The sequence below is a fragment of the Ictalurus punctatus genome, chromosome 12 (genome assembly GCF_001660625.3).
Source record: "Ictalurus punctatus breed USDA103 chromosome 12, Coco_2.0, whole genome shotgun sequence".
NCBI classification, from domain to species: Eukaryota; Metazoa; Chordata; class Actinopteri; order Siluriformes; family Ictaluridae; genus Ictalurus; species Ictalurus punctatus.
This window is the reverse complement of record NC_030427.2, coordinates 17,500,957-17,521,998: the sequence shown is the minus strand read 5'-3', so window position 1 is coordinate 17,521,998 and position 21,042 is coordinate 17,500,957. Positions and strand designations below refer to the sequence as shown.

General features: G+C 35.9%; 1 protein-coding gene across 3 annotated transcripts in view; it reads left to right on the top strand.

Moving 5' to 3' along the window:
• The first annotated feature begins 3,331 nt into the window (after positions 1-3,331).
• The window catches only part of col11a2 (collagen, type XI, alpha 2), a 74,499-nt gene continuing 56,788 nt past the window's right edge, over positions 3,332-21,042 (top strand). For 2 of the 3 annotated variants that reach the window (XM_017481472.3, XM_017481471.3), the window contains exons 1-5: positions 3,333-3,543; positions 3,672-3,793; positions 14,310-14,468; positions 19,026-19,236; positions 20,664-20,826. In XM_017481472.3, the coding sequence (XP_017336961.1) occupies positions 3,694-3,793; positions 14,310-14,468; positions 19,026-19,236; positions 20,664-20,826 (633 nt within the window). In that variant the 5' untranslated portion in view covers positions 3,333-3,543; positions 3,672-3,693. Of the gene's footprint in view, positions 3,544-3,670; positions 3,794-14,309; positions 14,469-19,025; positions 19,237-20,663; positions 20,827-21,042 lie in introns of all 3 variants that reach the window. The other variant, XM_053684002.1, reaches the window with a different exon arrangement.

Genomic DNA, 21,042 nt, shown 5'->3' with positions numbered 1-21,042 from the left:
GTGTGTGGGGTGGGGGGGTGGGGGTGGTGGGGGGGGGGGGGGGGGGTGCACATGTGCACATATCCTAAGACCTTACAAAAAATTAAATTCCAAAAAAAAAAAAAAAGTCCAAAAAAGTGCAATAATTCAAATGAATTTGATTTGTATAGAGTTTTTAACAGTAAAGCAACTTTACACAATATGATCATAAACATGCAGCCCACAGTTTATTCTTTTCTCTGCTTCCTGGTCTCGGCTCTGGATTGTCACTGATTATTTAGGCCTTTTCTATGATTATGTCTACTATGTTACTAGGTATGAGAACAGCAGTGATGGCTGCCTGTGATATTAGATGGGAAGCTAAAATCTAATATAAATATCCTGACATTGGAACTATTAGCATTGAGCAATTCCTATCATGTTGTCTCATCAGCGGTATAATAAGAACGATGGGGCAAAGTATTCTTAATTCTCTTTTCCTTGGAATCTACTTCTTTGGATTTTAAAGAAATCAGCCCTAGCCTCACTTCTTCATACCACTCTGTGTATTACTTATGAGCATTGTGGGTACTGTTGCGCTCAGTTCCAGAAAAGTCAAAAACTAACCCTGAGACATTTGTTAATAAGCAAATAAGCTGATGTAGATGCCAAAAACAAACTAAAGCTTATATTGACCCCTCCTCCCCGAATATGTTTGTATGATACCTTACTATATGTCTCATATCAGTTGTCTTTAAAACAGTACTGATCTTAGTTTCATTCACGTTTGCAATGTTGTCAGTCATTCACAGTATAGCTTGTATCAGGTTTAGGTAAGTCAGGTGTCTGCTAACATTACTGAGTTTGAGCATGACGTCAGCTCGTGGGCCGTAAGAGTTCAGGTTTGCTGCTGTTTTAGCAAAGTTTTTGAAGTATTTTTGTCTTGTCATACTGCACAACTCAGTTCAGATTAATTATGTCACATTGTAAAAGAGATGCTATGAAACAATCGACAAAGAAAATGTGATTGTGAACATTTGTAATACAGCTCACAAGAATGCCCCAATATATACAGTATACCGTACCGTGGGGTCCAAAAGTCTGTGAGCACTAGTGAAAAAGGCTTCTGTTTGGCATTCTTTTTCAATTTAACACAAAGGTTTTCATTACAAATGATATTATGAGCAATAACTTGAGTGAATCTTAGAAATATTTACATGAATTTCAGCGTTTCTTAGTATGTGGTACTTTTTTGCTTTAATGACTGTGCACTCGTGCTGACACAGACTCCATACATTTGTGCAAAACCTGATGATCCATGTTAGATCAAATCCATCGGAGTGTTGTCTGATCCCACGCTTCAGTAGAAGAGATTAGAGAAATCTGACCTGTACTAAGCAATTAACAATATGGTCAATATCACACATTTGCTTACATTTAAATAGTGACGAAAGAAAGCAACATCTTGAATATTGAATAGTCGAGATGTTAAACAGTTCCTTTTTTTTGTTTTTGAATTTTCAGATTGCTAAACTTTCTGTTTATTTCTAGTTTACAAAAAACAACCATAAATCTGGTCTCACGTTTTCAGACCCCACTTTTGCTTGTTATTCATTTTAGAGCATCTTTAGAATTATTACTCCAGTGAAATTAAGTTGTTGATCCTGTTGATCCTGGGAGGGGAAGCAGTTTAATTGAAACCATGTCATTGACTCTTAAAATCTGTAATCCTACTTAAAACATTTCTTACATTTTGATGACTAAAATAGATGATAGTTGGAGCCAATACTACATGCCTAGAACTAGATATTTGCATAGAAACCACATACATGTTTATACATACACTCACCATCCACTTTATTAGGAACACCGGTACACCTGCTCATTCATGTAGTTATCTAATCAGCCAATCACATATCGACAGCACAATGCATAAAATCATGCAGATACAGGTCAAGAACTTCAGTTAATGTTCATATCAAACATCAGAATGAAGAAAAAGTGTGATCTCTATGACTTTAACCGTGGCATGGTTGTTCTTGCCAATTACAATTAAATACAAATGCATTTGTATAGCGCTTTTAACAATGGACACTGTCATAAGGCAGCTTTATAGAAATATATAAATTCAGGATATAGATTTTAAATGTATAAATTGAGCCCTAATGAGCACGACAGAGTCGACAGAGGTGAGGAAATACTCCCTGATGTGATATAAGGAAGAAACCTTGAGAGGAACCAGACTTAAAAGGGAACCTGTCCTCATCTGGGTGACACTGGATAGTATGACCATAAATAAATCCCTTCTATAACTGTGTACTACATGGCCAAATATTGCAGTCATGTACCCACTTTTCACGTGAAGTCTATTTTGGTGAACTTATCAGCAGTTCACTGATTGCCGTTTGCAGCAATTGCAGTCCTAAACCTATCATCTTCACCGGCCATGAAAGCATCTTTATGGTTTTCAAGTGGTACCATCCACAGTAACCTCATGTATCTTTAGGCAGTCCATGAAGGACCATCCTCAGCAGCAGTGAGTGATTTCCAAGTGATGAAACTCCAACCAGAAGTAGGGCATCAGGATGGATCAGGCATGTCTGGAGAGCAGAAGGGGTCAGGTGGTCACTGGTACCTCATGGGTTGGTTAGAGTATTTCAGAATCTCCTGGGATTTTCATGCACAACAGTATCTAGAGTTTACACAGAATGGTGTGAGTTGTGTGAGTGGAAATGCCTTGATTGATTCTGTTGATAGAGGTCAGAGGAAAATAAGAATATCAAATAGATAACTGATTAGATAACTGTACAGGTGTTCCTAATAAAGTAGGCGGTGAGTGTATGCATGTTCTCTTGAGGAAATGCCATCATGTAGTGCCAGTCATGTGACTCTGAGATTATTATTATTATTATTATTATTATTATTATTATTAGTCAAAATGGCTTTTTTCAGTTCATTTTACACAATAAATTATTATTCTTATATTTGAAGAGAATGCCTCAATGGCACAACTTCCTTCTCATTATACGTAAGGACATTTTAATGTCAATAGTCTTAAGGATAATATAGCGTACAAATATCATTCACGCGCGACGGTATTTTAAGGGAACTTGGATTCATGTATCAGAGATACCAGTAATCCAGATGTACAGTTTCGCATCGCAAACGAAATGAGTCCGATTAGTGTAAGGGAGTAATGAGGCTGTTAACCCGGTAGCTTTGGGAAGGACCTGCACAATAGCGCGTCTGTTCTGAGCCTCGTCTCGAGCCGACGTGTAGCCTGTGATTAGTGCGGTTACGCGTGTACCTTCCCTCCCTCCCTCCCTCCCTCCCCAGCTTTCTCCCTCTCATTCCCTCTCTCTCTCCCCCTCTCTCACTTACACATCCTTCCTAGCTTTTCAGGGAGTAAAGTAAGAAGTGGAAGAGAGACTGGGAGAGAGAAAGTGTGATTTGAAGTCTCTCTCTCTCTGCTCTCTCCGCTGCTCCTCACTCCTCCTGACTCAATGGGTCCGTAGCGTTATATTAATTACCAAGTTCCCCGTTACTAATTTCAGTTTTATGTAAAAGTTTACCAAAAAAAAAAAGGTGGGTGAACGATAAAATCCGCTCTTTGAATTTTTTTTTTAATGCGGACTGCACAGAAACTTGTTTTTATTATTTTTATTTTATTTAATTTATTTATTTTTTTAACTTTGTGCTGTCCTGCCTTGTAGTCTCACCAAAAACTTGGAAACTATGGATATTCGGATGAAACGAAGACCGTGGATCCAAGACCCTATATCCCTCCTGCTAAGTGTTGTGTTCGTCCTGTGCCTAATTCTCCGGGCACAAGCAGGTAAGGTGTATTTGTTGAAGATATATAACGTTATGTATACACACAGCTACAGACCCTCAGCAGGTCTCTGCTCACCTTTACGCGCGCGTTTGTCTCTTTCTGCTTTTACGCATTGGTGATAGCTCACACAGAGATCACAGATTAATGATGAAATCTTGTCTATACGCATAGAACACGTTCTCATAGTTTTACATATTATAAAAACCACGTTCCTACATGTGAGATAAAGACCTGGTTGTACTCGGATATTCCAGGAGGTGACAGAGGCTTGGACGGTGCTTTAGCTCAGGGCTGGCTGCAGGTTCATGATGCTGGCTCTACAGGTTCATTTCACTCAGCTTTGTCAATGATTACTGCAATGAACTGGGCAAAATGGAATATTCTGTATAGCCTACAAGTGTAGATTATAATAGACCTGGATTAAGCTGAGGTTAACTTGTGATCTGTCCTCATCTCTCAGCCTCCAATTATAAAGCATGAGTTTAGAAACAGACAAGGCCTAAGACTATGTAATCACATGCTTGTGTATTTTTCTCTCCTAAATATAGGAATATATCATCTTCTTTCAAAGAATTTTGATTGTTTTTGATTACAGGCTTTTCAAATAGCAACAGTCCAAGTACTGGAGTAATTAATATATATATATATATATATATATATATATATATATATATATATATATATATATATATATATATATATATATATATCTCACTATATGATCAGTTTATACACAGATACCTAGTTTAAAGTGTTAATTATAGCCTATGTTACTTTCCAGGTTAAAGAACCAACAAACAATGTGTAAAGAGGTTAATTCATAGTCTATATTGAATTTGTATGTTAACATTGAAATTTCATAGATGTAAATAGATAGAATTTCATAGATGTAAACTCATTTGTGCTGAAAAATGTTTTTTGTTAAAAAAAATAGAAGCAATTTTAAAAAGAGAAGCTCTTCAGATGAGAAAATGCTGCGTTTACTGCTTCAAAGCATAATGTATTTGAAAGAAAGCCTGAATATGTTTAATGAATGGGTTATTATGAAGCACTCAGAAGTGAGTGAAAGAGTTAGTGTCTCCCTCTGTGTGTGTGTGTGTGTGTGTGCTCTGTTCAGCTATGTTTATATAACCGCAAACGTCAGGGGAAAAGCAACATTTTTTTCACCCATAAAAAAGCAGAGTTTAATAGTAAGATGAATGCTTTACTGTGTATGCCACAGACGAGGGTGTGACTGTGTCACTGTGAGAAAGCAGTACAGACGACTGCCTGCACCTACAGGAAGATGGTATAAATGTTAGCATCCACTTAAAGAAGTGCTCTGACCTTACACTGTCAAAAGTTATTAAGCTTAGCAGCATTTATTTTCTGGCTTTAATGCTTGTGGATGCGTTTGATAGAAATAACTTGACTTAATTTTTGTGACATCATACAAAGGGGTGTGGTCAGCCGCCGCCTTATATCATGTCAAAAACAATCATATTGGAGCAGGAAACATGACATACTGTATGCTTTGGCAAATTTTTATTATAAAGTTATAATGTGTATATCTTGTTATCATTAATATATGACACATACAGTATTTATGATATATGTATATATGTGTAAACTTGACTACTGTAATAAAATTAGGATAAAGTTAGTTCAAATTATATGCAGATGTTTATAATTTTAATTATTTTCAACATGATTCAGGTTAAGATTTAAAATATAATAAATGGAGATGTATGAAGGGATGCATGAAAACCCCCGCAACTGTGGGGTTAAACGACGCATTTATGTTTTTTAAGGCATTTAATGGTGTTTTTATGAAGCATTTTAATAAGCAGGGAAATAATGTAGATTGGGACACATAGAACATCACTGAGGTCTACTACTGAGTATACAGTTCATATAATTTTAGAGATTGATGTTGGTTTATTTTTTAAAACTGTGTGTAACACTGCTACTGCAAAAGATACATTATAAAATGTTACTTACCCGTTAGTGGTGGTTTTCTACTGTGATTATTATATATTATATATATTTTCCCTTCATATTTAGAATTTGCTGCCACCGTTCGGTGAAAATTTGCCCTTGTCAACTAATTTTCATAACTGGATTCTTACTGTTATCTGTAGCTTCTGACTCCAAAAGAAAGAACATTGATTTTGTTGTTTATTTAGTTAAAATTAATCTGTTATTTAACATTAGTTAAGATTTCTGAATTTCTTTTTTCTGCCATTTGTTCTGAATCTTCAGTCAATCAGAAACATGATTCATCATAAACAGCAACTACTACATCCATGATCGAGACAGGAAGTGGTTAGCATTTTGTCTTTCTCAATGTAACATTTACTTTAGGCAAGGTCTGTCTGTCAGGTCATTTGAACAAAACCCAGATAGATTGAGCTTTACAATAAACTGGTGACACAAATAATCTCTTTCTTGCATTTGTAGTTTATGTGCTTGTTCCGTGGTCTCGTGCACCAATACATTTCACTCAAAATGATTAAATTAAATCACATGACATGTAAACTTCTGAGGAATTTCACAGGTACTCATGATATGAGTTTTGTACTGTAGAAAGTTGTAATAATAAGATGGCCAAATTATCTGAAATTTCGTTCCATATCTGCTACATATTAAACTTACAGTTACATTTTTACTGCAACTTTATTAGATTGTTGAAGATGCATTTTCTGCTCAATTCATTAGTAATGATGGCATGGCAAGATCCTCTACAATGTTCATGAACCATTTTCCTATGGAATGTTCATATCTAATTGTTTTCAGCGAACTCCACAGGATTCTTGAAAAGAACTTCCACAGGTACTCATAACATGAATTCAGTAATCATTTTTGACTTTTCTCCTGTGGAATAATGGGATATAATGCACGTTAACTTGGCCTCTGCCATCCCATTTCCATCCCAATGCTCACCCCATCTCTGAGCAATTTTTGAAAGGCCTTTAATGAGAGTGGAACCATCAGCACTTTTACAGAGCAGCTCATTGGTCCATTGATGCTTTTTATGGCATGACAGAAGTGCGTATCATTTTTGTCCACATAAGAATGGGTTTCTTTGGTAATCCATCACTCATTATGTAGTTGATGCTGCATTGTTCTTCCATCACTTCCTGAGGATTAATCATGCTGGATTACTGATGCTCACTTTGTGGGCTTTGTGCATGTTGTCCAGGAAATATGTGAAGTGTGGTGCTTTTCATGAAGCAAGGCAGTGGTTAGGCTCCATTTGTTGTTGAGGAAGTCTTCTCTGTTCTGCATGAGCTCAAATTTTGTGCTTCCATGTCCTTGAGTTTGTCACAGTGCAGCCTCTTTTTGATGCATGACTTTCTTGACAGCTCAACACACCTTAAGATGGAGCTTTTCTTTTATCAAACGGTTTTCTGCATCACACTCTGCTACCCTCATGACTTGGGTGATTCATCTAGAAGTATTAGATACTTTCACTTGCTAAAATGTAATGTTTTGCAATGCAGGAGGAATATTTTTGTTTCTTTGGGACTCTTTTAAGGGTATCATCCAGGAGCTGGTAAAAGTGTTTTTCTTCAGCATTCAGTGGTCATGTTGGTGCATATGCAGTGAAGATGGTAGCAAAGCGCTTTCCAGCAAGAAGATGCTATGTGAAATGTCATAAGCCTTTTAATTAGACCAATCGGTGTTTCTGTAAGACTGAGAAGGAGGCTTTTGTTTCAGAAGTTATAACCACCACCTTCTTCCCTGAGAGACTCCTCATCCAGGAGTCTGGTTTCATTCATAGGCAGCAATGTTGATGTTCTATCACTGCAGTTCCTTTGCAGTGAGTTCAGTCCGATATTCAGATTTGTCAGTGCCCCTGTATCCCATGTTGCAATACTTATAGCAAGTGAGTTTAGGTTTTGAACGCTGTTGGGAATGTCCTGATTACTGATCGGCATGTTATTTTCCGGATGCGTCTTTGAGACATGGATGGTTTAAAATTACATTTAAATGGGCCAGTTGCATTTGCTAGCTATTTCACATTGCAGTCTATTAGACTACTGTTTAATATTGCCGGGTGTAATAGCTTTGGCAGACCACCAGGGGGAGATGTAACCGATCATGTAGATATAATTGATCTTCATCACTCTGATACATAATACAGCTCTGTATAGTGGGTCTTCCTGATGTGATGCTGTCTGTGTGGTTTTAACAGTATGTATGTAGGCGTACGATATTGATTTAAATAATCATTGGGAAAATTTCCCAGTTATTTATACATGAAAAAGGCATAGATCCCAAACCTAATTATCAGTTATGAGGAGGTGAATTCTGTTTTGAGACATATAAACTCTTCAATATTTAATAATCAATGGTTTAAGCCTAGTTCGAGAGCTAACAAATTCCTGAGTGAAAACCACACCCCCTCTCAGGCAAGCCTATCTAAATGTCTCATTTAATAATTAGTGAAATGTTTTTGCCGAACATTGCTGAAGAGGGCGCTAACACTGCAGACTGGATATAAAGTGGCCAACAACTGAAAGAATTTGAAGAAAAGGTTCCTTTGTTCTTGTTTGCTCTCAAGCTCTCTTTATTATTAATCCTGTTTTGTTTGTAGTGATCTGCTATAACATGACATGAGACAGTGGGACACCAATAACTGGTATATATTTGCATTTATTTTGCTGGTGCACAATGAGTAACATAAATTCAGTTTGCCGGCATTTCATGCTGTTCATTAGCACAGCAGTATACTGTACATAGACAGCTCTCTGGTCTTCATGTTGGTTTATCCTTTTTAATAAAAATTGCAGTCTTCACAGGTGAAATCTAGGGCTCAAATCAAGAGTAGACATTGAGAGATATTAACTGTTTATACAATCATTCTAACAGGACCGTTATTAACCGTTATTATTAGTTTAAATAGTGAGATGTGGTTTTGAGTTATTTGGGTTTTATTTCTGTAGTTTAGATTAAAAGGTGTAAATGCTTGTTGTTGATTAAGGTGTTGTACTATTTTGTTGTAGTATTCATTCTGTGTAATACACTGTTTGTGTGAATTTCTGTGAATGCAGGTCTGTGGTTCACTGAAAAAAAAAGAGATATATTAGCAAGTAAAAATATCTTAAATATAGGCAATTTTATTTAACTACTATTTCTCTTAATTAGATTGTTCTTAAACAAATACAGTATAAGATTGTTAAGCTTCATTTTTACTTATTTGAAGCATTTATTTCTGAAAAAAGAGAAAAATTATATGCCAATAAAATAAAAGAATTTAGGTTTGAAATATGTCTAGAAATATTATTAATGGTCTTTTATAATTGTTACATAATAATCTCATAATGAGAAATATTGGATTACTTCTTCACTTGCTAAAAAATAATACGTTTTGCAGCGTTGGTTCTGCAGTTTTGTGGTACATCATTATGTATTGTAATATAACTGAAAAGTAGAAATGAGTCACAGACACAAATAATCATGAAGGTAATTTAAAAAATTGTTATTATTGCTTGTCATTTTTTAGTAAAACAAAAAATAAAAATTCTAAGGATAATAAGTGTCACATTTCAAAGATGGATTTGGAAGCAATCGCAGATATACAACGTTTTATTTAAACAAACAAACAAACAAACAAACAAAACAAAGACACTAAGACAACTTGGCAAAATACTGTGGCAAGAAACAAAACACGGTAACATGGAACACGGTAGCCTAAGACAAACATAACACAGAGAAGCAGTGCAAACAATGGCTATATATAAGTGTGCTCATTAACAGAAACGTGATTCAGGTGCAGGTGGTCATGTGACATGTAGTACAGTGCAGTGGCTGATGGGAACTGAAGTCCAGAGTTACCACCTTGATATATGACAATAAGTAATTAATAATAAATAACCTTTGAACCAGTTCTTGAAATATGCCAATATTTCTGTTACTTTGTATAGATAATATCTACTACATTGATACTATTCCTCTCTAATATTTTCTTTAATATTAATATATATAAAAAAAATGCTGTGAGTTACTTGTTAAAGATAATGTGTTGATGATAAACTACATTAGTCAGACCCTCCAGGATTTTGTGATTTTGCGAGCGCAGAAATTAACGCAAAAGCAAGGAAACGCTGCAATATTCGGAGGCGCTTACAATTTTTCAAAATTACCGCATATTTGGGTCTAGACGGGTCATGTGACATCATCACAACTTGTATTCAGCTAAAGCTCTCTTTGATTCACATGCTTCGAACATGAGTACAGCTAAAAGGTCTCATTTACTAACAAACATCACTGCAAAAGACCGTACAAAACAATTTTGTATGATTGCGATTTCGCTAATTCAAGTAGTTTTCTGCAAAAAAAAAAGCACAAAAAACCAAAGAAGTTTAAAAAATTTTTTAAAATCCACAGCAAAATCAAGCATTTTTGGCTGCAAAAATCACAAAAAAAACTCTGCGAAATCCTGTATGGACTTACATTATGGAAATGATCGCTAACTTGATTAATAAAACAATCTACAACCAGTAAATAATTAGCCGTAGATCTATGTGTGTATAGTAATATATTTACCAAGATAAAAGTCCCAGGAATTATGAATAAGCCAGTTTAAACAAGTTTGTTTTCAATATGGATTTCAAAAGGCCTATAGAGCTAGCTATTCCTGAGTTTTATGTGAGAAAAGCGTCTTTTATTGGCTGAGCTGTGAGTAGGCCTGCCTCAGCAAAGTGCTCACTGATTCCTGAGATAAACATTAAAAAATCGAAAACCTTTAATTAGGAAAAGCCAGAATAATAAGGCTCAGGACTTCAAAGAAACATGATAAAGACACAATGTCTATATCTGAAAGTAAAACTAAGATATGTTGTATCGATAAGATATGAGTATCGGAGCTTGGACAGAAGGTAGTGTGTGTCACTTTCACTGTAGCATTTAATCTCATTATCCCATTAATCTCATTATCCCATTAATTTAATGAAACACTGTCATTTCTATTCCTTTTGTAGATTTTAATCATACAGATATGATCACTTCAGTGACCTGTAAAAGCAATATTATTTAAAGTTCCTGTCTAGTCTGTATGCTAAAAACATAATACATTTTCAAGAATTCCTTACTTTATATGAATTACATCAGCCATTTATTCCTTTAAGAACATTTATTGGTGCAAATTTTATACACACCATGCTGACATCTAAAAGTCTTTCTACACACACACTGATTCATTTATTTACTTGACTAAAACAGGCCTCTGGTGTGGTTTCATTAAGCTACATCTTGTCATTACTATCCACAACAGAAGAGCAGGTGTTAGCTGTTTGGTAGTCTCATGGGGTCAGATGTCATCCATAATGAGAATTCATGTCTGGAGATGCTGGGAGGAAAGTTTGGCATAAGGGTTGTTTGGAATGTAGAGGAGAACAAGCTCAATTCAGGATTTATAAGAAGTGTGTGTTCAGGAAACAGTTTAGTAAACGACTATTCTGAAGATTTAACTCATCTGAACTGCAAATTAATGTGGATATCAGAAGAAACCCCTGTGGTTTGTAAATCCCTACCATCATTTTTTATGGACTCCAGATATCATCCGTATTCTCATTAGAACTCAAACCTACAGTAGCCTAACATTAGAACTACATGATGGATAGATCAGCATCAAGGACTACACCAAGGTCCTGAAGTGTAGTTTAGAATAGTCATCAAGCTCTAGGGTGAAATTTAAAAAAATCTTACTGGCAGAGTTAGTTCCCAACATCGATATATCTGTTGTATCACTGTTTAGGAGAACAAGTTATTTTATTTTATTTATTTATTTATTTTTACACAGTTTACATTTACAGCTTTTGGTAGACGGCCTTATCCAGCAAATTATAGAAGCACATGCTACGCTGCAAAAATATTTATCAACATGGATTTATTGTAAATCAAAGATAAGATTATACCACCTGTTTTTAGATGCTTTTACACATGGTCAGGCTTGACATTTTTCTATTTGTAAATCATTTAGCATCTTTCTAGAAATTAATATATACAATTACAAAAAAGAAATTATTAGAAATTATTAGAAAATATTAATAATGTCTAGAAATATGTTTAATAATCATATATTTGTTTATTGTAATCTTTACTGTAATAGGAAATACTCTATAAATGTGACTATAATCAAGATATTCAGGGGTATATGAATAAAATCAAAAATTTTACATCAAACATCAAACTTTGCATTTTGAGTTGCTGTGATGCTGAATTTGCCCAAACTTATATGCATTGTGTATCCTCAGTGTTGAAGTCAAATCCATCAATGTGTTAGTGAATTATAGATCCTGGACACCTAAAACAGAACCCATGTGCACTTTTATTGGTTTTGGGCTCTGAAGAATATCCATTGAGGATAAAATGATGACATATTTGTCTATTGAAAGATGATGATCATGCTCAGGGGCCATGATGCAACTAAATGACAAATTCATTATTGTAAGTAATCTATTAATGTATCATAATGCAAAAGGTTTAGATGGTTTTAGTCTCAGTTCTGGGATTATGATGCTCCCTGGATTTTTAGCATTAGATAGCACAGAGCTGATCGCTAGCAACCTGTTGCTGAATTTTAACCCTTATGGTCTCTATTTCCTTATTGAAGAAGTTAAAATCCACTGGTAATAATATCTAAAACCTAGAAGTTTAGAATTCAAAATGGCCTGATTATTTATAAATCTGAATTCGGAATTAAATAATAATATAACAATGTTCTTAAAGCCTGCTTTGGCTGTAACTGGAGCTTAACATTAAAGCTAGTTAATGATAAATTCTCTCTAGATTCTCTCTTAAGGTATTAGTTATAATTTTTTTTAAAAACACAAACAATCTGGCTTGTTGTGGATATTACTATGAGAGGATGCATTGTAAAAAATATTATAAAAGTTATTATAAATTTTCAGTAAATAATTGTGACATATTTAAAGTAAAGTACTATAATATATTCCTTTTTTTGTTTCCGGTAATATACGGTAAATTTAAAATTAAATATGTACAATTTTCATTTGATTAGTTATCCATGCTCTATCATGTCACAAAAAAAACACAAGTTGCACTTGAAAGCACTTAAATTACAGTTAATTATATGCATTACAAGATTTGTTTGATCACATGCATGTGAAATTTGTAACTGAAAATATTTTTTAAAGTATAGATAGATAGATAGATAGCTGTACTTTATTGATGCCCAGCAGGAAATCTGAGACATATTAAGATATGTTATTATATACTGAATAACTTGACATGTTTATTCTAGTGTATAGAACATTAAGGAACCATAATTATGGACAGCCTATAAAGCAAATAGCCCACCTCATGTGCACATAGATCACTATTGTATGTTCACAGTGTTCGGCTTGGCGTAAAAGTTTGTCAATACTACACTTAAACAAATAGTGCCATCCCTGGTGTGTAATGACTTCTGGGATTTTTCTGAGTTTGAATAATTTTCAGGTAAATTTTAGAATACTCCCCAGCTTTACCTGGTTCAGGTAAGGCAGTCTAAAGTACATGTTTTGCGTACTGTCCTTTTTGGTCTTAGACTCTGCTCTCTGTCCCTAAATTCACTCTATTTGCTAAGAATCATTAAGTTACAGATCCTGTCTGTAGAAATATACTTTTCTTGCTGGTAATTTAATTACAACTCTCTCTCTCCCTCCCTCTCTCTCTCTCTCTCTCTCTCTCTCTCTCTCTCTCTCTCTCTCTCTCTCTCTCTCTCTCTCTCTCCCTCTCTCTCTCTCTCTATTAGCTTTTCATATTTGGTTTCATGCTTGATAAGACAGCTATTTTGGCATGTACGTCGATACAAGTATGATAATAGGTCCCTGTGCAAATATCTTTATTTATTCCTGCTGTACTGACCCCATCAATTATTAACTGTTTAGAATCTTTTTGGACTGAAATATATCTTTTGCTACGACTATAAAATGTAATTGAGTTTTGTTTGGCTGTACTTTTGAGGAACGATTGAGTGGCAAATCACGCATACGACACTGCGCATATGGAATTAATCTTTGAGACACGATTCCTAGGTGTTATATCCACACATGTAACCCACATATTCCAGTTGAACAGATCATGTGTATACTGCTGTGAAACATACTTAGCATCCTTACTCACATTAGGTAGAAAGTAGAAAGCTTTCCAGAATGTTCCACAGGGCATCTGGTTCAGGAGTGGAATAAAGTTCTATTTGTGGTACTGCTATTTGTTGTTAATGAGAAATTATTCTTTTTCCAGCTGCCCTCAATTTTTATCTTTTATTTTTAGGTTTTGGTGTTTCCACTTTTTGCATTAAATCTGAATATGAAAACAGAAATAGATTTTTTGAGCCTTAATTGATACAGATACAGCTCATGGATTCCATCACACCTCTACACGGGGTTTGGCACCTGTAAAGCATCAAAACTGATGGTCTTTGCCATGCATGTAAAAAGTCTTTTCTGATAGGTGTTTAGCTTCTTTTAATGTCATCTATGATTGTAGTGAATTTTATTCATTCTTTCCTTCTCTGTGTTCATAGATCCAGTTGATGTTCTGCGGGTTCTCCAGGTTCCCTCCCTTCCTGAAGGTGTACAGAAGGTTCCAGGCTTTTGTCCCTCGCAGCATGCTGGTACTCATCATGCCTACCGTATCAGCAAGAAGGCCCAAATCTCTGCTCCAACCAAGCAACTCTTCCCAGGTACCAATCTCAGAGATCCTGCAAAATTATTGAACCCTTCAACATAGCAAATATTATTCAACCAGTTTATTATGGGGAAATTTATAAATCAGTGATTATATATTATATACTATATGTGTGGCCTTAAAGCCAACTGATTTTAGACCTACAGTTAAGTGCAAAACTTTTGCATACGCTTAAAACATTGGTGGCTTGTCCATAAGTGTCATTTATATTATCCACTCAACAAATGTTAATCCTCAGAAAGTCCTCATTCACAACACTATAAGTTCTGTTGAAATGTTGTGTAATCGTGGTACAGCGTACTCACTGCCCCATTTTCTGTAGCATCACAGAACTATTTTTTTTACCTAGTGGTCAAAACAAAGGGCCACTCACGCTGCCCCATGCTCAGGGGAGGAGAAGTGAACACGACAGTTAACAAGAGGGTTGCCAGATTGTTTTATTTTTTTTGTGGCTGCCAAGATCTCGTTTTATAACAAATCATCTAAATTAAATCTAATAAAATTCCAGGCAATGTGTAAGTACAGACAGTGTGTACAGCTAGTGTGTGTGATGTACAGAATCATTTCTAATGTAAGATAAACTCTTAAAGAGTTTACAACTCTTAGTCAATAGTATGTCCTCCCCTCCTAATTACTGAGTTCAGGTGTTTCAGCCACATCCATTGCTTACAAGTGAATAAAATCAAGCACATAGCCATGTAATCTCCACAGATAAGCACGTGGGTCATATTGAATAGCTCAGTGAACGTGGTACAGTCATAGAATGCCTCCTATACCACAAGTCAGTTGGTGAAATTTCTGCCCTGCTAGATCAGCCCCAGTCAACTGTAAGTGCTATTATTATGAAATGGAAACAGCTCAGCCACAAAGCGGTACTGTAGACCACACAAACTCACAGAACGGGACTGCCGAGTGCTGAAGCGCGAAGTGCGTAAAAACCACCTATCCTCTGTTACATCACTCACTACAGAGCTCCAAACTGCCTCTGGAAGTAACATCAGTACAAGAACTGTGCATCAGGAGCTTCATTAAAATGGGGTTCATGGCTGAGCAGCTGCACACAAGCCTAAGATCACTAAGTGCAGTGCTGAGCGTGAGCTGGTGTGGTGTAAAGCACTGACACTGGACTCTGGAGCAGTGGAAACATCTTCTCTTGAGTGATGAGTCACGTTTCACTATCTGGCAGTCTGATGGATTAGTCTGGGTTTGGTGGATGTCAGGAGAACTTTACCTACCAAAACGCAGAGCCAACAGTAAAATGTGTAGGAGGAAGGATAATGATCTGGGCCTGTTTATGTTGCTGAAACCGGTCAATGGTAAGGATGGAATCTCGAACAAAAAACACCCAATGAGTTGCTAGACTGGATTACTGTGTGTTGTCGATTACCAACTGTTACAAATGACAAAGCTACTCTAAAAATTCATTAGATAGTACCCATATCAGGTACGCCATGTGATGACATTTTGTTTGAGGCCGTGCTGTTATTAATGTCATCCTGCAACACCAAAATCTACGATCACGATCCACTTCTAACTTAAAAACAGAAAGTATTAGGTCTCACAGATGCTTATAAATTATTACATGTAACAAAAATGGCTAAATTGTGCATATTAAATATTAATATTGAAAAAATATATATATTAATAATGCTTCACCTTTATAAATGGAGCCAATCTGTTAGTGTGTCTTATAGAATACAACCACATTTTGTTCTGAAGATAAATTTTGAACAAGAGAAACTTTGCTGAATGCAAATATTTGACCGTACCAACCTACAGACTAGATTTAAAAAGACTACACACCCCTGTTAAGATTGCAAAGTTTCGTGATGGAAAAAACCTCAACATGAAGCCATGATAAATCATGTCAGAGCTTTGTGAAGAATACGAGAGATTGTTGTCACAAGCAGGGAGTGACCAGTACTCACCACTTGTTCCTGCAGATCCTAATGTTGCTGTAGGTAGCTCAGCAGCCTTACTGATTTCTTTTCTTTTCTTCTTGTCCTTTTGTCAGTTTTGGAGGGACATCCTGTCATTGGTGATTGCCTTTGTGGTGTTCCATGCTACATCAAATGATTCAGAAATTCTTTTATATCCTTGTCCTGATCAATTTCTTTCCACAGTGAGATCCTGTACATGCTTTGTCACCTCTTCAGCTTCAACAGTCAGACGAAACCAAGAAGATGTGAAGAAATTCCTATAGAAACAGTTGATATTTATTTGGGGTTAATCAGAATCACTTCACTTGAAAGGTGTATGATAATTACTTTTGACCATGAGATTGAATATATGTGGTAATTCTGAGCACAGTCACATGACCCATTTTTGTGAAAAAGGATCTTACATGATTTATCTTGGTTGAATTTTTTTAACAGGGGTGTGTAAGCTTTTTATATCCACTGTACCTACAATAAAATCAGTATTCTGAGACATGGGATCCTTTAAGTGCTGTAAGTTGCGAGGTGGACTTGTTTGTCCAGCACATCCCTCAGATGCTCGATTGGATTGAGATCTGAGGATTTCGAGGTCAAGTCAATACCTTGAACTCTTTGTCATGTTTCTCAAACCATTTCTGCACAATTTTTGCAGTGAGGCAGGGCGCATTATCCTGCTGACAGAGGCCACTGACATAAGTGAACACCGTTGCCATGAAGGAGTGTACTTGGTCTGTAACAATGTTTAGGTAGGTGGTACGTGTCAAAGAACCCACGGTTTCTTCAGCCAGATTGGGGCTATCAACATTATCCCCAGTGCTGACTATGCAGTATAACAGGAAGCACAGGAATTTAATTTAAATTTCTCAATTTAGTTGCTTTTTGCTAGCATCAGTAATCACATTAAGCTTGTGATAATCTATTTAATCATCCATAACAAGACAAAAAAAAAAGAGCATTTCCACCATTTCAGTTTTAAGGAGTGTATGGAAGCTTGCAATTGTGAAAATGCGAAGCTGGATAGTTTTAGATAATTCTGGTGTAATGCACAGTAAATGTCCACATGGCCGACATTTTCACATTTCTACTCTCAAAGTGTCTGAACACATCTGCAGTGACAGGCACAGAAAAAAACACACAAAAAAGCACCGTGTTTGATCACTTTCCAATTGTCATCACTATTAACATTATATGTGAAGTGAAACTTCATTTTAGGACAATTGAATCTTTCTAGGTCAACATTGTTGTCCTTTTTTTCTCTTTTGGCTGAAAAATGAAAGAGCCATTTTTGGCTGAAATATTTCAGTAGCAACTCTAATAAATATAATTAACTAATGTTAATATATGAGTGTCTAGTGTTAGCTAAGTTGAACATACAGTCATAGATTTTATTTCATATTAATGAACTCAAACCATTCCCCATTTTTTACTGCGACAGAAAGCGAGGGTGCACCGTGAGTGAATTCGTCTGAGAGCACCTGAGGTGGGAAAAGGGGGCTGGGCTTCAGTGTTAGTTAATATCAGAGAGGTCAGGTCACCTGCGCAAATCATTCCTGCATCCCGTGTCGATTGGCTTATCTCCTATTTTATTGGGGAGATAAAGACTGCTCGGTTAAAAAAAAAGTTGATTGCAGAGCAATCCTATGCAAAATGCGTAATAGTTTGCAGATCTGGGAATATAATATGTTCGGTGATAAACGTCACTGGATATCCTGGCACTGAGACATCATGTAGAGATGATAAAATCATTATATCGCACAAGCATACTTCATATTTATGTTGTAGAATTTCTTGTTCTGCCGCAGAGAAGTCTCTTGGATGTTCAATACAAATGCCTTTACGTTCACACCACAGAGATTCAGTATAAGAGCTGGACTCTGATTAGATGTTAATGAAAGCAGCATAATCAGTCCAGGATATGAAACACTTTATAACTTAAATGTGAATTTATTTATATTTACAATCTATGTATTGCATTGTTTCAGTCACAGCTAATGGTTGTGCTTTAATTAGCTCTAACTGTGTTGTATTTAATCACTGATCAACTCTTTGATTGAACAAAGAGGCTCCCTGGGCATCAACATCGCTGCATCCTTACAGTACATTTTCCCAAATGTGAGAAGTTGTCACACAACTTTCTGTTTCAGTGCTGCCATACTCTCTGAGCACTTTGCATTGTGTCTGAAGCATTTCTAAATACTAACCCAGTTTAGGTTAAAGAATGATATAAGAGTCATTTCCTGATTTCAGAGATTTCTTTTTGCCATTTTTGCCAAATTTTACACTGAGCTTTTTATGGTATTATGTTATCTAGTATTGGCTAATAAGTTATGGTTCCTCGTTAGTGATTTGAATGATGTTTACCATAAACTGGATATGTTCTAGGAACAATGAGGTCACTTCCTGTGCTTATGAATATTCATCAGTGTCAGCACTTCTATTCTTTGCACTGTGCAGTCTCGAAGTCCCTACCACCTCTCATTTCCTCTCACTCCTACCTCATTCTTTCTTCAGTCCATTCATTCCTGCTGAATTATTTCTAATCTTCTCATCCACTGTATTTTTTCATTCATTCAATCATTTGGTATTTCTTAAATCCATTTTCTTTTTTCCACAAGGTCGTTTCCCAGAGAACTTCTCCATCATGACCACAGTGAAGGCCAAGGCTGGGCTTCAAGCCTTCCTATTGTCCATCTACAGTGAACAGGGAGTGCAGCAACTGGGACTAGAGCTGGGCCGCTCGCCCGTCTTCCTGTATGAGGACCAGAGCCGCATGCCTACCCCAGAGAACTACCCATTATTCAAAGGCGTCAACCTGGCTGATGGCAAGTCAGTAACCAAACCATTCAGAGTGCAATCACATACATATATTTGTCTGTAGGGCTCTAATGATTATTTTGATAATGAAATGCAGGATGGAGACTTGATGACTTGACACACAGGATATATTAACAGTATTTATTGTTCTCAATTCTCAATTCCTTACAAGCTTATTGATTCAAATAGTGTCACTACTCGCTGCTTAACTCTGTATAACATGACATGCGAAAACATCTGTCTCGTAATATTTGACTAATCATTCAAGACTACGTTCAGTCATTTTCAACCCATCGTGGCATCAAACGAAGCACTGACAGGTTGGCCAACGAATGACGAGACAATATTTTTTAGAGCAGGAAAGATTGATGAATATGTCCATGAATGTGTGACACAGCTAGAAAACCGTATTAGGAAGGAAAGTCAAGATAACACACGGCAGTGAATAAGCACGATTCAAGGTACATCAAGCTTCTCACAGTAACCACAAACTAATGATTACAGCTCATGAAAACACACGTTATGTCATGAACTGAACACCGTCGTTTAATGTACAGAGTTCAGATACTTTAGAGGTGTTTTCTGTTGTGACCTGCTCCACCATTTCCATCAAATGTGTTTTAGTCTAAACACAGTCCAGTAAATCGATAATGAAATTCGTTGCCAACTATTGTTTTTTTATTATTATTGAATTTTATCAATTAGTTACAGTATTGCAGACCTATTTTTCTTTTTTTAGGGTGCTGACATCTTTTCAAATCGCAAACCCTTATATATGCTTATTGTCTCTTCTGATTACTTTCTGTGTTTAATGCTAAATGAATATATATATATATATATATATATATATATATATATATATATATAATATATACATATACAGTTCTGTGTAAACGTCTTAGTCACCCTAAAACTTTTAATACTGATTTTGTCTTAGATGTTTATTTGATGACTTCTAAATCATTGGGTCAGTAAAATTACATTTTAGGTTAAACACATTACTTTTCCAACAAATAATAAAATATTACAGAAAAATGTTTGTATGTCAGGAAATAACATAACATGTTACATAATAAACCTAGTGAAAGCTGTCAAGTTTTACCCGAAAACACAGAAGCAAGTGTGAAAGTCAAAGTCTTCAGAAGAACTGAAGCAGATTCTCCTAAATGTTTGGAATAGCTTACGAAACATCATCCTTATAAAACTGCACAACATTTACCTGAGACTACTGATGTGTTTGTTTGTTTTTTTTAAAGCAAAGGGTTGTCATGCCAAATATGTAGAAATGTTTAATTGAATTATTTTTTGAAGGTATCTTTGCTTGACAGCATTTCTTTACATGTGTGTAAGACTTCACAGTATGTACAGTATATTAACATTTTCCTCATGGAAATTGGAGGCAGTCACACTCATCTGCTTTATCTCCATCAATCCTGCAGGTGGCACCGCATTGCCATCTCTGTACAGAAGAAAAATGTTACTCTTCTCCTTGACTGCAAGAAGCAAATGACGAGACCACTTCCTAGAAGTAACAAACCAGTGGTGGACAACAAGGGCATCACTGTTTTTGGTACTCGTCTGTTGGATAACGAGGTTTTCCAGGTCAGTTGTAATTGATTGTACTGATTTGATTGATTGATTTGATTTTGTGAGCATTTAAACCTTTGCCTGTTTATTTGGAACACCATTCACTTCATAAATCAGCAAATCTGTCACCAGATTTTACATTCTACACTTGATGCAGTTGGGTGAATGGCCTGACATGAACACAGACTCTTGAGACACATAAAGAAGACAAAATTTCAACCAGGTTTTCAA